Consider the following 14653-nt stretch of genomic DNA (forward strand, 5'->3'; position numbering starts at 1 on the left):
TGTCTGGGAATAATGTTAATGTTGGCTAGACAGTTTGTATAATCTTTGCATTGCATTTAAATAAATACCACTGTTTTGTATAGTTGTGTATTAATTTATGCTTAAGGATAATGCTAAGGTTTGTTGTTGTTTACGACGGGGATTCATACCATAAAGAAGGTTTCAGTGCAACCGTGGATGGTTAAACGTTTTTGATTGTGTTAACGTGCTAATGGGCTGTCGTGCAAACGTGTTATCGTGATAATAACCTGTAAAGGTTTCAGTCTAGTTGTGTACTGTCTTTACTGAATGCAGTGTTATAGTTTGGTTTTATCACGTTGGTAGTGGACCGTGTAAGATCCAATGTGGAGTTGGACTGTGAATTACTTTCAATAAACCTTCTGTGACACCTTGGCCTAAGAACGACCACACAATTATCAACAATATACAAATAAAAAAAGGGATGGTTCTCTGTAGGTCATTTACTATGATGGCCACCTCTCACATTTGATACATTAGTTAGAAATAATGAAGTATGGCCACTTTAAGGACATTTGTTTACCTCTATGTTCTGGACCATCATGGCGTTGTTGGAGAAGTCAGTAACCTCAGCCGAGTTCTCCAGAACCTGGAACACCATGTGGCTCCACTGAGCGAACACCAGCAGAGGGTCCTGCAGGATGTTCCTCAGGCCCGACTCGGACTCTGAACACAGCCTGGTGGCTCTGCTCTTCACACTGCAACGTGAGCAAACAGCACACTTACAACAGAGAACAGGGACCGATACTGGAGACACATTTTGACTGCAAGCACTCTTTGTTATCATTATGAGGTAGGAAGTAGTTCTTAGTTGATAAGATTTCCTAATAGTTTGTTTTTTCCATTTTCAAGACCTTTGTTTATATTGGCTTGTGGTCTTCTTTACTGACACTCACTGTTAATATCAGAAAGGCACCCTTTTTCAACTGGGTCTTAGTTTAATCAACTTTGAAAGCATCATTATTTAGTTTTCAATAGTTGCAAATCCCACAGGGAGTAGTCCAGCTTGGAAAATTGAATACAGAATTTCTTTTCATTTAGGAAACAAAAATAAAACGAATGCACACACACACCGTTTGCCATCTGAAGCAATTTGGTAAACGACCACACTACTTCATAGCAACAGTCCCCCACATAAATTACTTATAAATTGTATTTATTTCGTCAGCAGAGGAATTGAACTCAAATTGACTTTGCCAGTTATCATCTACATGTATTCAAATCCCTGATGTCTGAGCCTGTTTATTGATAATTCGCGTTCAGACATTGCAAAAACAATCCTAAAGTTAGTGGCACACTGCAACATAAACAAGTAACTTTTTACTTTCAGGTTTTTTTAAACAGCTAGAGACTTCCTGTCACAAACCTCTGATGTTCTTTGACAACAGCCAGGACATCATGAGAAAGGTGGCGTGAGTCCTCTGAGAACCTGAACAGCTCTTTGAGCTGAGCCTTCAGTAGTTCCACCTGGGACTCCTCCCCTGCCAGAGTGTTCCTCACCCCCTGCAGGAGACACAGGAACACCAGCAGCGTGAGCTCCAGATAACAGGATGCTGTGATAATGTTAGCACAGACAGTAGTCGTACACTTGTAGTTCAGGCGTTTTGTATTCCATTAAACACCATGTGAACATCAATTAATTCAGACCATTAAACATAAAATAACTCAGGCTTATTGTCTGTGGCAAAAATGACTGCAGAGTGAGTCAATTACAACCCAATATTAGCACTAATACAGTCATTCAGCCTAATAAAAAATAGCTATAGACCAGGGGTATTCAACAAAAATTCAAGAGTTAGAGAAAATGTCCTCAAGTAAAGGTCCGGAAATTCATTATGTCTAACCTGCATTATGAATAAGTAAAATATACAGCTCTGGAAAGAATTAAGAGACCACTGCAAAAGTATCAGTTTGCTCTGGCCTCTATTTATAGTTATGTGTGTGAGTAAAATGAAGAAAATGTAGATCTGGCTGAAATACCAAGCAGATTATGGCAGCATCCCACAATCCCCTCTGTTTCAGCCCTGTTTCCAAAGTGCTGATTCTCTGTCTGTTACATTTAGATGAAAATAAGGAGCCCCTCCCCACGCCCCTCTGAGAGAGATTTGGTTACAAAGAACTCAATGGTGCTCTAGGAGGAGATTCAGGTGATAAGGTGGAGGGGGGGCGGGGGGGTTGCCTTGTTTGGTGATTGGCTAATGGTTACACAAGCCAAAACATTGTTCTGACATCATAAAATGACCAAAATCTGATCAGCTCTCTTTCAGAGAGGTTTTTATAGAAATGGATCAGGACAAAAAGAGAGATAATCTTTGTTCCTGAAACTTTCAGAGTCTCTTTCCACAGAGGGGACACATGTTGATGTAGAAGAGACATGAAGGAGAGGGGACACATGTTGATGTAGAAGAGACATGAAGAAGAGGGGACACATGTTGATGTAGAAGAGGGGACACATGTTGATGTAGAAGAGACATGGAGAAGAGGGGACACATGTTGATGTAGAAGAGACATGAAGAAGAGGGGACACATGTTGATGTAGAAGAGACATGGAGAAGAGGGGACACATGGTTATGTGTAAAAGACAGGAAAAAGTGGAAATTATTTGCATAATAGGTGATTTTTAATAATTGATCGATTCTAGGTCCGGGTCCGTATATATTGGTGTCTGGGTCAGCTTGTTTAGGCTGTTTTGTTTATGGTTTTACTACAAAGTTGGTCTGCAAAGATTAAAGTCCCTGTGTTGAGTTTCTCTCCCACACACTGAACAAATCCACTTGGAAAGGAGGTTTTCATGATCTTCCCATTCTGCCAAAAGTGCATGAAAAGAGCATGATGCCACAGTTCCAGTAGTTCAACTGTTTTCAGAATAAACAGGGTTCTTTGCAGTCTGTCCTGAGTTCTTCTAATAGACCCTTTTCACACCAATGCTGTGTCTTAATGCCACACTAGTACTTCAGTGCTGAGTGCTTCCAGGAATGAAGGAGAGCACCATCAGTTTCTAAAGGCCGGCTGCTAATTGGCATGACTAAATGATCTTAACACTATGTTTATGATGGGATCTCATAAACCAGTGCAATATTTCTATTTTGTCCACCTAACTTTAAAAACTTGGACGTGCTACCCCTTTACATTTAGTTTTTGAAATATGTTTACTGGCCTTTGGTTTTAGCACTGCACTGTGAATAGCATTGTTGAAGCACAACCTCCTGCAACAAAACAGCAGCCATGAATAGCTTCTTTTGACACATATGTGGAGAGCTGATGGCAAAGTGCAGCTGCACTAATGTAAAAACCCTCACTTCAAATGTTATCAAAAGTTACCCAATGATGCATCTAGATCAGGGGTCTGCAACCTTTTTGACCAAGAGAGCCATTTTGACCCCTTTTCCACCAATTTGTTTTGTCTGGAGCCGCAAAACATATTTGATGGCTTATACAGTTGTTCATATTGTTACATCATAGACAAAAATTACAGTTTTTTTGCATTTATTATTTATTACATTATAGAAAACTGTTTACCTCTAATAATAAACTACGGTAATAACTCTTATAAGGAGAATTTAAAAAATACACAGGCCTACTTTAAAATAAATCAGCACAGCACTTGGGAGTCCTCTGCACATTTGAAGAAAATGAATATAATTCAAATGGGCCCACTTTGAAATAAATAAAACCTATAGCTGCACCCTAAAAAGAGTTAAGTGATTGAATGATGACTGAAGATCGTCAGCTGTCTTCCTCTTCCGTGTGTTTCCTCCAATACGTAAAGGCTGCAGCACCTTTGACAACGTCTCTCTACATATCAAACCCACCGGTAAGCCAGCATCGTTTGCTGTGAAAGCATATAACTCTAACCACGCAGAATTAAATCCTGTGTTCCTCCCATACTTTTAGTTTCTTTGATTTATCCATAGTTCGCTCATCGAGCCGGGGGTCAGGTTATTCACCTTCAGGAAAAGGCGCTGGCGCGGGACCGTAGCAGGATGTGACGCATATTTTAGTTACATTACATTACATTACATTGCATTTAGCTGACGCTTTTATCCAAAGCGACTTACAATAAGTGCATTCGACCAGGAAGATACAACCTTTAAGAAAACAGAATCATATAAGTACATCAGGTTTCATAGAGCCAAACATTTCAAGTGCTACTCAACTGGCATTTAGAAAGCCAGCCCTTTATTAGTATATAAGTGCTTTGTTAGTAATTCTATCGCTCGAAGTGGAGTCTAAAGAGATGAGTTTTCAGTTTGCGTCGGAAGATGTGTAAGCTATCTGCTGTCCTGATTTCAATGGGGAGCTCATTCCACCATTTTTGACCTAATTAAAACCGTTTTGTTTTTATGTGTCACAGTATCACCTCAAAATACGAAACATTATCAACCGTGCAACAAAATATAAATAGTCCTACAAATGTTTTTATTTTATTTCCTTCTTATTTTTGTCTAAGCTCAAGGGAGCCAGAGCAGAGGGCTTAAAGAGCTGCATGCGGCTCGAGAGCCGCGGGTTGCCGACCCCTGCTCTAGATATATACACTTTATTTTATAGAACTAACCAGTGTGTTGGTGTCAAATTGAACCCATGGAAATAAATGAACTGCAACTGTTGTTTTCATACACAATAATATGAATACTAATACATTACTGCATATATTTTAATATACGGTATATATATATTTTATAGTTATATAATCTAGTAAAAGGTGCTTTTTTACTTTTACTTCTTACTTGCATATAAATGTTTTCGTAATTTTTTATTCTGTTTTGTATCTTTTACTGGATATTTTACTTTAACTTCTTATGTTTACAAGAATAGCTTTATTTAATTTTTATTTAGTCTTTTTATTGAAAACTTACCTTATCTTTTTAGGTTGTACTATGTTATTATTGTTTCTTCTTATTTTCCATTTATCTTTTATTCATTTCATTCTGAAACGGAACAACCGTCACAAAACCCATTTTCCACCGGAATAAATAGGGAAAGATTCTTTTTTATCATTCTAATTGGTATGTGTAAAACAAACTGAAGGTCAAACCCCTCATTGGCATTCAGCTCAGAACCTTGGCTTCTTGGATGTGACAGGACAGATTTCAACACAGACAAAACATCTTATTAAATTCTTATTAAAACTCTAGAAAGGCTTATTTTCAGCCGTTGACATTTACTGTGAATTAGTAAACAAATGTATTTATTAAAAGCCCACAAATCTTACTTGGCCTTTCTCCAATTTCCTGTCAATGCAAATAGTCAGTAGTTACATATTTAAGCCACAATAGCTTATTTGCAATGTAGATAAACTGGAGTCGTTTTGAATCCATTCCACGCGTTAAACAGGGGGTGTCTCAGTGAGGTGACAGTCTATCTAGATTGCATCAGAACACAGACGGATGCAGATCTTTAGCAATCCAGTCACACCCAGCAGCCGCTCCACAGCTCCACCCGTTCACTACCATTGCCAGTCCTGCCTTTCATCTGCCACATGCAGTAAATGGGTGTAAAATAATTTCAAAGCTAAAGTCTGTAGGGGCAAAGCTTGTCAGGTTCATCCCCACTTTGTACCTCACAATGCTGCTAATCAATCCCAAGCTAGGAGTGACCTGCCAGACGAAGAGGAGGGTGTGAGAGACTCACAAATAATTAATAATCAGACTGTGGATACACCTCTCTGAGGCATTCAGCAGCTTCACTGACAGGGCAGCAAGAGTCTGTTTACATGTTGTGCGTACAAAATACTGTAATGCAGAAAAATAATCCAGTCCAGAGTCATCAAGTCAGGTCCACTGTATCACCTCTCAGAGGGACTAGAGAAATAATGATGTTATTTCAGGGAGGAAAGGCATCGAGAGAAGGAATCCATCAACTTTCAAATAGAAAAAAATAAGTTATGATAACGCCAAAAATGTAAGGGAATGTACGGTTTATATTCCCTGACCCAGTGGGTGTTTCTCAATGTCGAGGAAGGCTCCTCCAGAGCCACTATTTGAAGGATGCTACGTCATCGAGTCCCGCCGAAGGACTGTTCCAATGTCCAGGATCCTTGGAATTCTACCGAGGCCAGCGTCCTCCGTTGCGGAACATTTCGAGGCTGCACATGTGTATCCTCCGCCGTCTTAAAATCCCCACAATGCTTTGCGCACGGACCAATTTCCCAAATCTTTGGCGGAAATCGCACTCCATTTAAGGCAGGGCCTCGCATATGACGCACACCTGTTAGCCTGTTCCACCATTCTTCGTTTTCTGAGGCTAGGAAGGATTCTTGCTTAACTAACCCTAACAAGCGAGATCTCGCTAAGCGGTCCTACGACGCTGGTTATCAACTCGGTAAAATCAACCCAAGGTTTCTCTGTCCGGCTGAGAGCGCAGCGTCATACTTCATGAATGAAAAGTAAACAATCACGTTAGACAAATATGAAGAAGTTAAACATCCATGACTTAAATACTTTATCCAGGATAAAAGCCACATAGCTTCACCTGCAAGGTGAATATGGCTGGTAAAAGAAAAAATGTGTACATTAACAGGTTTATGATATCACTGCCCCGTCTAAGACACGATCTGACTTTAATTACATTTGACTCAAGTGTTTCATCAACTTAATGTGTTGCTTAAAATAATACTTCTGCATACATAGGCTATGTCAGGGGTTCCCAAAGTGGGGGTCGCGACCCCCCGGGGGTTCGCGAGACCCCGAGTTGGGGTCGCGAGATGATTACAAAATAAAAATGGAAAATAAAAAAATTTATAAAAAAATTAACAAAAAATATATATATTATTAATAATAACGTTTGCATACACATTTTCAGGGGCGGACTAGCCATCTGTATAATTTCCACGCAATGAGGCTCCCCCTTTGACAATCCACTAGCGCAGTGTTTCTCAAACTTTTTCATACCAAGGACCACTTAACCAATAAAAAACACTCATGGACCACCTAACTCCACAAATATCCAAAAACAATAGGCCTGCTTAGCCATTCCAACAGTATATAACAAATTACAGCCTAATAATGACAGCTTAACCTTCTCTATATCGCCTCGTTCACACATTAAATCAACAATACAAATACAACTACAGATTGTATAAGCATTTAGTTCAAATGCGATTTAAAATCCTCTCAGGTTTTACACCTCTTATTATGAAATGTAGACTGCATTTATTATGTAGTATTATTTTAAACACGAGTTTATGTCCGAGCCAACAGACTCACAGATTGTTGGCTACTGAGAGATATGCAAAATACACCGCATGTAGTACGACACAAACCTCCGCTGTGGATTTTCAAAACAAAAAATACAATAAAACTATGGTTGCAGGCCCAAGTTTAACTCTCATGGCCTGCATGGTCTGTCTACAAAACAAAAATAAAAAAACGTTTATGCAGCCCCAACAACAGCCTCTGATCATCAACAGACTTCATGCAATGCTTCATCAGATGCATATATTAGATAATAATCTCTATCTCACTCCTAACACATCTAAATCTACTTTCAGCGTGGATAAATGTTCATAAAATACATCCATTGTTTGTTCTATATGCTTCTTGAAATCCTAAAAAACACATCTTTTTTCTAGATCAGATTACAAATCGCCCGAAAATGGTACAAACGTGGGGCAACATGCTTGACGGAGGTGTTGCGCTGGGCTATATCATGCAATCAAAGGTGAAACTTAAGCTCGCTCCATTGCGGAGATATTCCCGCGAGAGTGCGGAAAACTGAAATTAATTCACTAGCCTCCGCCCCCCCCCCCCCCCCGAGTCTAAAGGGGCATTTAGATCTTTGTATGATCTGCTAAAGGGAAATTGAGACAAATGGAGTGTGAGGATGGTAAAGATTGAGCAGCAAACAGTGAGAGCCGGGTTTTTTTTTGCCCCCTAGGTTGGTGAGATCGATGCCTTTTTCTGACCTTTTTCTTAGGGTGCATTCACACCAAATAGTCCGCTAATCTGGTGCGCACCAGACCACAGTTTATTACATTGTTTCATTTTTCAGAAGGTCCGGTTTGCGTTCACACAGGCAAAACTCAAACGGACTATAAACTTTAAACACAAGTCATGTGCGCGGAAATGCTGTTCAACCATTGGTCAGACATTAAGAGGGTAAAAACGCAAATCCCGGCAATTTCTACCGGAGCCTCCGCCATGGAGCATCGGCACTTTCGGTTATTCTCATGCTTCTGTTAATCTGGAGATCAACAGACACTAGCGGCCCGTGCATATGATTATATAAATCAGACAACGTTGTTACTTTACACGACACTGTTCAACACTTCATTCTGCTTCACTCTTTAACTAAACAACCGCGGATGTCTTGAAAGACTCTTTCGCTTTTTTTGATTTTGAAGATATCCACGTTCTTGTGACACGTAAACTGCATTAGGAAGAAAGTTGGACAATTATTTTAACTGTGAAATGGACATTGTAGAGTTGATATGAGACTTTTCACATTTCTATCATCTTGTGCATGTAAATAAATATTAATTAATCCAAAAATAAGTCTTGCCTTATTAAAATATACACCTGAGAGAAACTCCCTCTGGAGGGAACAAAGGGATTTCAGCCTTTGCAGACCATTGACATGCACAAAGACCTATAGAACACACGACAGGGAAGGGAAAACCTCAAAAGCAGAATAGGGCCTCTTTAACTCAATAATACTGTAGATATGTTAAGAAGACGTACCGTGTATTTCCTCCACTGGCCCACCATCTGCTCCTCGGTGTGGTCGGGGGGGTCTCGGCCCTCCCCCAGCTCCTGGTCCAGGCCCTGCAGCAGCACCCTGAGGTGTCCGATGTCCTCCCCCAGTCTCTGGCAGCGGGCTGTGTACTGACTATGGGAGTCCAGGCTGGAGCGCAGCCCCTCCTCACCCTCACACAGACCCTGCCTCAGCCTCTGCCAGCCCAGCCTCAGCTCCTCCGCCTCCTCCACCACCACCTCCGCCCCAGAGGGGGAGGTGGTGCCCCTCAGCGCCTCCGACAGCCCCTCGATGTGCTGCAGGGTCTTCTCCTCTCCCGCCACACTGTCGTCCAGAGCCTGGCACAGCAGGAGATAAAGATGAGTGGTGTTGGATTAGAAGGTTGAGATGGAAAAGATATCCTACAACTTGGTTTCATGGTTGATGTTTTTTTACATTAAATATTTGTGAATACTGAAATCCTAACAATTAAGGCTAGTTGCCAAAAAAGTGGAACTACCTCACATGGTCATTTCGCTATAATTTATTCACGTGCATGTTCAATGATTTTTTCATGTGTTATAACATCCACAGCTATAATTGCCTAACAGAGTGACTCGGCATGCTCTTACATGTCAGCCAGAAACTGGAAGGATCAGGCACAACTATGTTCACAGAAAATGTTCCTTTTTAAAAATTATTATTTATTTGAGGATTGTATTTGGTACACGGATATTTTTTTAAATGTGTAATCTGTGCTACCTAAAATGATACTTTAATATATTATTAAAGGAAATAAATGTATGAATTTTAGTTGTCAAAAATAATAATGACGGTAAAAAGTGTACATTGCTGCCTGTGTTAATGGTTTGTAATCACACTAAAACAAAGACAGACATCATTTGAAATATACACTGTACAGTAACATTCGGATAAGATAGGATTCCTATTTTTATATTTAGAATGATGTAGTGTTATACATGTGTCTTAACAAGTTCCGCTGTCATCCCTAATGCTAAATAACCAACACTTATTGGTCTTATGATCCATTTATGCTCTTTGTATGTCTTGATCCACCATGACGATAATTATATTTACTTTTTTAAAGAGTACAAAACCTGTAAATGAGGTCAGCATTTTAACCCTTCCTGTTCTCAAAGTTAATTGATTTTCTAATGTACTTTTGGTTTGATGCCTCAAATAAGTTATGTGGTTAACACAAGCTGAAGAGATTTTAAGTATTTGCTTCACTACATAAAATATGTCAGTAAATACCCCACGTGTATGGAGTCATAAAACATTGGTTGCTAACAAGGGACTGAATGAGACTACTAAATGTCATCAGGTCGAACATTAGCCACCATATCGAAGGTGACAACAATCATGTGACTGTGAAGTAGTTCCTAATGTTAGCCTTTGACTTTTTTAGCTTCAAAAGTCCTAAAGTGGTATTGATATGTGGAGAGTATCCTGCAACAAAAAAAAAATCTGAAACGTGTTTGCGATTATCTTATTTTTGCAATATTCTAGAATCCATGGAAAAATCCCATTGCTTCTTGTCGAGGGGACCCTTGCTCTAATAACTTATAGGTCTGGCTACAAAAAAACATCATCACTGCACCACTCCAATATTCATTCAACTCCAAATACCATATTTTCCCTTCTCCCGTTTAAAAGGACAGGTTTAGATACATGCTTCTTAATTCATCCGAGTGTGTCTCACTTGTAAGGCTTTGAGCTTGTTCTCCGCTGTCTCCTCCCTCTCCATCAGATCAGTTAGCTCTTTGGTTTTTGACAGCAGCCAGGACTGGAAACTGTGAACGCAGCCTTGGTATGTCTGGTGCTCCTCAGCCATCTTCTGAAGCAGCGACAGACGCTCCTACAGTAGCACAGCAGGGGAAATGTCAACAAAGCTTTGTTCAAATCAACACACATCTCACAGCAAACATACACACATTTGCGTATCAGAGCGAAAAGTGTGAATTAGTATTCTGAGAGACTGAAATCTATCGTCTGGTTTTTCAACTATAGACACTTGAGAGCACATTGCATTTTTAGACGGTGGTGAAGATTATCCCGTAAAACATAGCATTATTTAAATCCATACTTCAGAATGAGATATTTGCCATCAGACTGGTGTGTTTATGTGAATGTGTGATGCAGATAACAATGTGTGTGGGTGTGTGGTAAAATGTGATTGACACTAGAAAAGCTGTCTGAAAAGGGAAGAGGAAGAGCAGTCTCATTACGCGGCTTATGGAGGAGAAAAGCAGCCGACATGCATGTTGGTGTGGACTAATCCCTCAGCATCTCTCACTGAATGTAAATGATTCAGTCAACTGCTGTCTCCCTTTATTACTCAAATAAAACTCCAAACATCTTTCATTGTGCTCTTTTAGTTTTAAACCTGATGTTTATAAGCTTCTTAGTTTTTGCAACAGTCTGTAAATATACACAACTTTATAATAAAATGTACACATTTACCTTTTTCTAGACTAAACACAGGTATGATCCTAAGTTAAAACATATGAGGTTATCATGAGGTTGTTAACATCGCAATTTATCAGTGGATGTTTGCTGGAACTACTTGTAAACAGCGTGTTTCCTTACGGACACACACAGCGTTGAGACCGGTCAGGTAGAGACCGGTCTTCAGTCAGCACCGATGCAGACTGGCTGTTTGAGTGCTTGATAGCCCACTCCCCCTCCACACCGCTCGACACTCGTTGGTTTCGAACAGCACTTAATGTGGCGGACCCTCAGCGCGAACGCGCAAACGGAGGGAGAGTGTGTAGGGGTAGGGTGTAGGGGGCGGTTTGGGATTGGGCCACAGTATGGGTTCTGGCAGTGTTTGAAGACTGGTTCATGGAAAAGAAAATGTGAACAGACAGTTACAGAACAACTCCATCAGTGCATATCATATTAAGTTAAATAGCTGTTGCCGCTGCCTATTTCTTAGCGCAATCAAAAACTATAATTTATAGATAAATTAAATCAAGTTTATATCAATGTGTTGAATAAGATATTTGATTTATTCAAGTTGTTGTGTAGTAAGCAGAATAGTATGCTACGTCTGGGTTTGAGTGTGTGTGTGTGTGTGTGTGTGTGTGTGTGTGTGTGTGTGTGTGTGTGTGTGTGTGTGTGTGTGTGTGTGTGTGTGTGTGTGTGTGTGTGTGTGTGTGTGTGCGTGCGTGCGTGCGTGCGTGCGTGCGTGCGTGCGTGCGTGCGTGCGTGCGTGCGTGCGTGCGTGCGTGCGTGCGTGCGTGGCCACAACAAAATTATATTCGCCATTTCAAGCAGTTGGCATCGTTTCTTCAGCTATGTTCTTCCTGTTACACAGAAGCTGTTCCTTAACCAAACAAAGAAATTATCCTTAGTTTTAGGATTAATTGTTCTCAGTGCATGGATCATTTAGATTTGCGTCCTTTGATTGTTTGTGTTCTCTTCTCCTGTGCTTAAAGTCTTATTCTACCGGCTTGCTTGTTTGCACTTTCACATAAATCACAAACCCATGTACTATACATCCTGTGCAATATCTGTGTTGATGACTCATAACTATTAATCAATCAAACTCTAACTAACTGACGGATAGAATCCTGGGAGCAGGGAGCATAGAGTGGTGCAGGAATAAGTTCTTAACCAGGAAATTAGTTAGTTAACATTTTAGCACTTCCATTTCCCTCGTGTAAAACTCAATGGTTTTATGAATGTGTTTTTGGTTAGATCCCTGTGGTTAACATGAGTTTAAGAGATTTTCTCGTTTGTTCTACGAGATTAAATACATCAGTACATACCCCACTTCTATAAGCGCGTTCACACCGCGGTACTTTCCCACTAGTTCCGAAATGTCGCGTTCACACCAAAAAGATCCGGGACTAAAATGTGTTAATGAGAACCTTTTTACCCCTTTTTCCGTCCCTGCTAGAGAGCAGGTACTTTCGTGGGAGACAAAGGTTCCTATGTCTGATTGGCTGAGCGGAATGCAAACCACGCCCCGTAAAACTCCCAAAATGTTTTGTGAAGCCGCCATTTTATTATCCTCGCATTAGCCTTATTAGCATTAGCATTAGCCCAGCGCACAAACGCAGAAAGACTAACTTATGGCAACACAAAAGAAAACATGGGAGAGGTGGAGATGAGGAGGTGTCGGTGTTCTGGCGATTTACTCGGAAGGCTTCACAGCTTCTACTGAAGCTCCCCCAACGCCCGGGGACTTCCGGCCGGGACTTGGGGTGGCAGTATACGCCGTGAAGTTGTTTGCGGCCTGCCAGTAAACCCAAAGCAGAATAAGAAGAAGCGAAGTCAGCGGCTTCATTTGCCTAATCCTCCCTCAGGGAACTTATTCCGGTGTGAATGCGATCTGTACTTAGTTCATGAGAACTAAAGAGTTCTCCTGAACTAAGTTCTAATGAACCTTTGTGGGAAAAGTACTGCTGTGTGAAAGCGCCTTATGTGTCTTAAAAACAGCGGTTGCTAACAGATTACTCAATGAGACTACTAAACGTCATCACGATGAACATTAGCCGCCTTTATCTTAGCAGTGGTGACGTGAAGTCATGTGACTGTAATGTAGTTTGCTTATAGCCTTTCATTTAGGAAATGTTAGCTTTTTACTTATGCATTTACATTTCAACAATTATAAAAGTGCCCATAAAAAGTCCCATAGCTTTTTGTCGAGGGAACCCTTGTTATGCAAACTTCTGGGTTGGCCTACAAAAATGTGTCATTCCTACACAACTCTACACTCAAACCTTCTGTCAGTATGCAGCAGGCTGTAGGTGACAGCTCAGTAGTCAGAGCACAGCAGCAGCAGCTCACCTCCGCCCTGTCTCTGACATCATTGTAGTCCTCCTGCAGCCCCTCCTGGGCCTGGGGATCCACGCTGGGGTCCTGGGTTCTGTTGTGGAGCGTGGAGGCCTCGTCCAACAGCCTCTCCAGCAGCGCCGCCTGGCCCTGGATGTCGCTCAGCCCCACCCTCTGCTGGTCCACCTGCCAAAGCTTCTCCTTCACCCCCAGCTGCAGCTCCACCCCCACATCCTGGCTGCGCTGCTGCCTGTTCAGCCACAGCTCAAACTCCTCGTAGGCCTTCAGGTACTCGCCCCAGTGCAGCCACACCCACTCTATACGACTGGGAGGGGAGACACATGAAGAAGAGTGAGGCTGGGTATGGTTCACCACAGACTACATATGTGACCTGCTCTATCAAAATCAGTCGCATTGACCCGAAGACACATTTTGAGTTGTATACACTGTTGGAAAGAGGAGATTCCTAGCTTTCTAATGATATCAGGATTTTTTTTGTACTCCAAATATTAAGTGAAATATGTCACATTATATAACAGAGTCATCATTTTGAGAAAAAGGCCTTTAAAGTGTCCTCCTCTCTGGAATCCATCGATCTGATTAATTATTAGCGGAGCAAATTATCAAAATACTACGGAGGGAAGATATTTTTGTTTGGATTACTGGTCTGGGGGAAGCTCGCGAGTGTGTGCGTGTGTTTGTGTGTGTGTGTGTGTGTATACGTATACATGTGTTTGTGTAATTTTGCGTTTGCCGGCTGTTGTTATGCCTGCTGTGACGTTAAGTTATTCCGTTCTCCGCTTGTAATTATGCCGTTACGAGCTACAAAGTTGTATTCCCCATCTGAATTTGCCCAAACAAGTTTAATATTCTGAAAGCCAAGACTTTGTTTTATTGAAATCAGATGAAAACAAACTGTAACGGACCCTGCCGTGTTATCTATGATTACTATACGCCTTACATTCATAATTTCAGCCGGAGGGAGGGGGGGCGGCGCTGCATCTTCCCTTTACAAGCTTCAAAAATATATTTATCGTGTGATTTTGGAAATAAAAGTTTCATATTCTGAAAGCCAAGACTTTGTTTATTTAAAGGTCACATGTCATGCTTTTCCGGTTATTACCCGTCCCCTTGTGTGTTATGAAGGTTTTTCTGCATGTAA

The 14653-nt window shown here is 41.0% G+C and overlaps 1 protein-coding gene across 4 annotated transcripts in view; it reads right to left on the reverse strand.

The window, feature by feature from the left end:
- Positions 1 to 14653, reverse strand: part of syne3 (spectrin repeat containing, nuclear envelope family member 3) — a 104541-nt gene that overhangs the window by 78135 nt on the left and 11753 nt on the right. For all 4 annotated transcript variants that reach the window (XM_079694696.1, XM_079694694.1, XM_079694695.1 and 1 more), the window contains 5 exons: positions 13507 to 13816; positions 10412 to 10567; positions 8697 to 9047; positions 1385 to 1521; positions 542 to 716 (listed from right to left, as the gene is read on the reverse strand). In XM_079694696.1, coding sequence (XP_079550822.1) covers positions 542 to 716; positions 1385 to 1521; positions 8697 to 9047; positions 10412 to 10567; positions 13507 to 13816 — 1129 coding nt within the window. The remainder of the gene's footprint in view (positions 1 to 541; positions 717 to 1384; positions 1522 to 8696; positions 9048 to 10411; positions 10568 to 13506; positions 13817 to 14653) is intronic.

The sequence above is a fragment of the Notothenia rossii genome (genome assembly GCF_949606895.1).
Source record: "Notothenia rossii genome assembly, chromosome: 7".
In the NCBI taxonomy this organism is placed as follows: domain Eukaryota; kingdom Metazoa; phylum Chordata; class Actinopteri; order Perciformes; family Nototheniidae; genus Notothenia; species Notothenia rossii.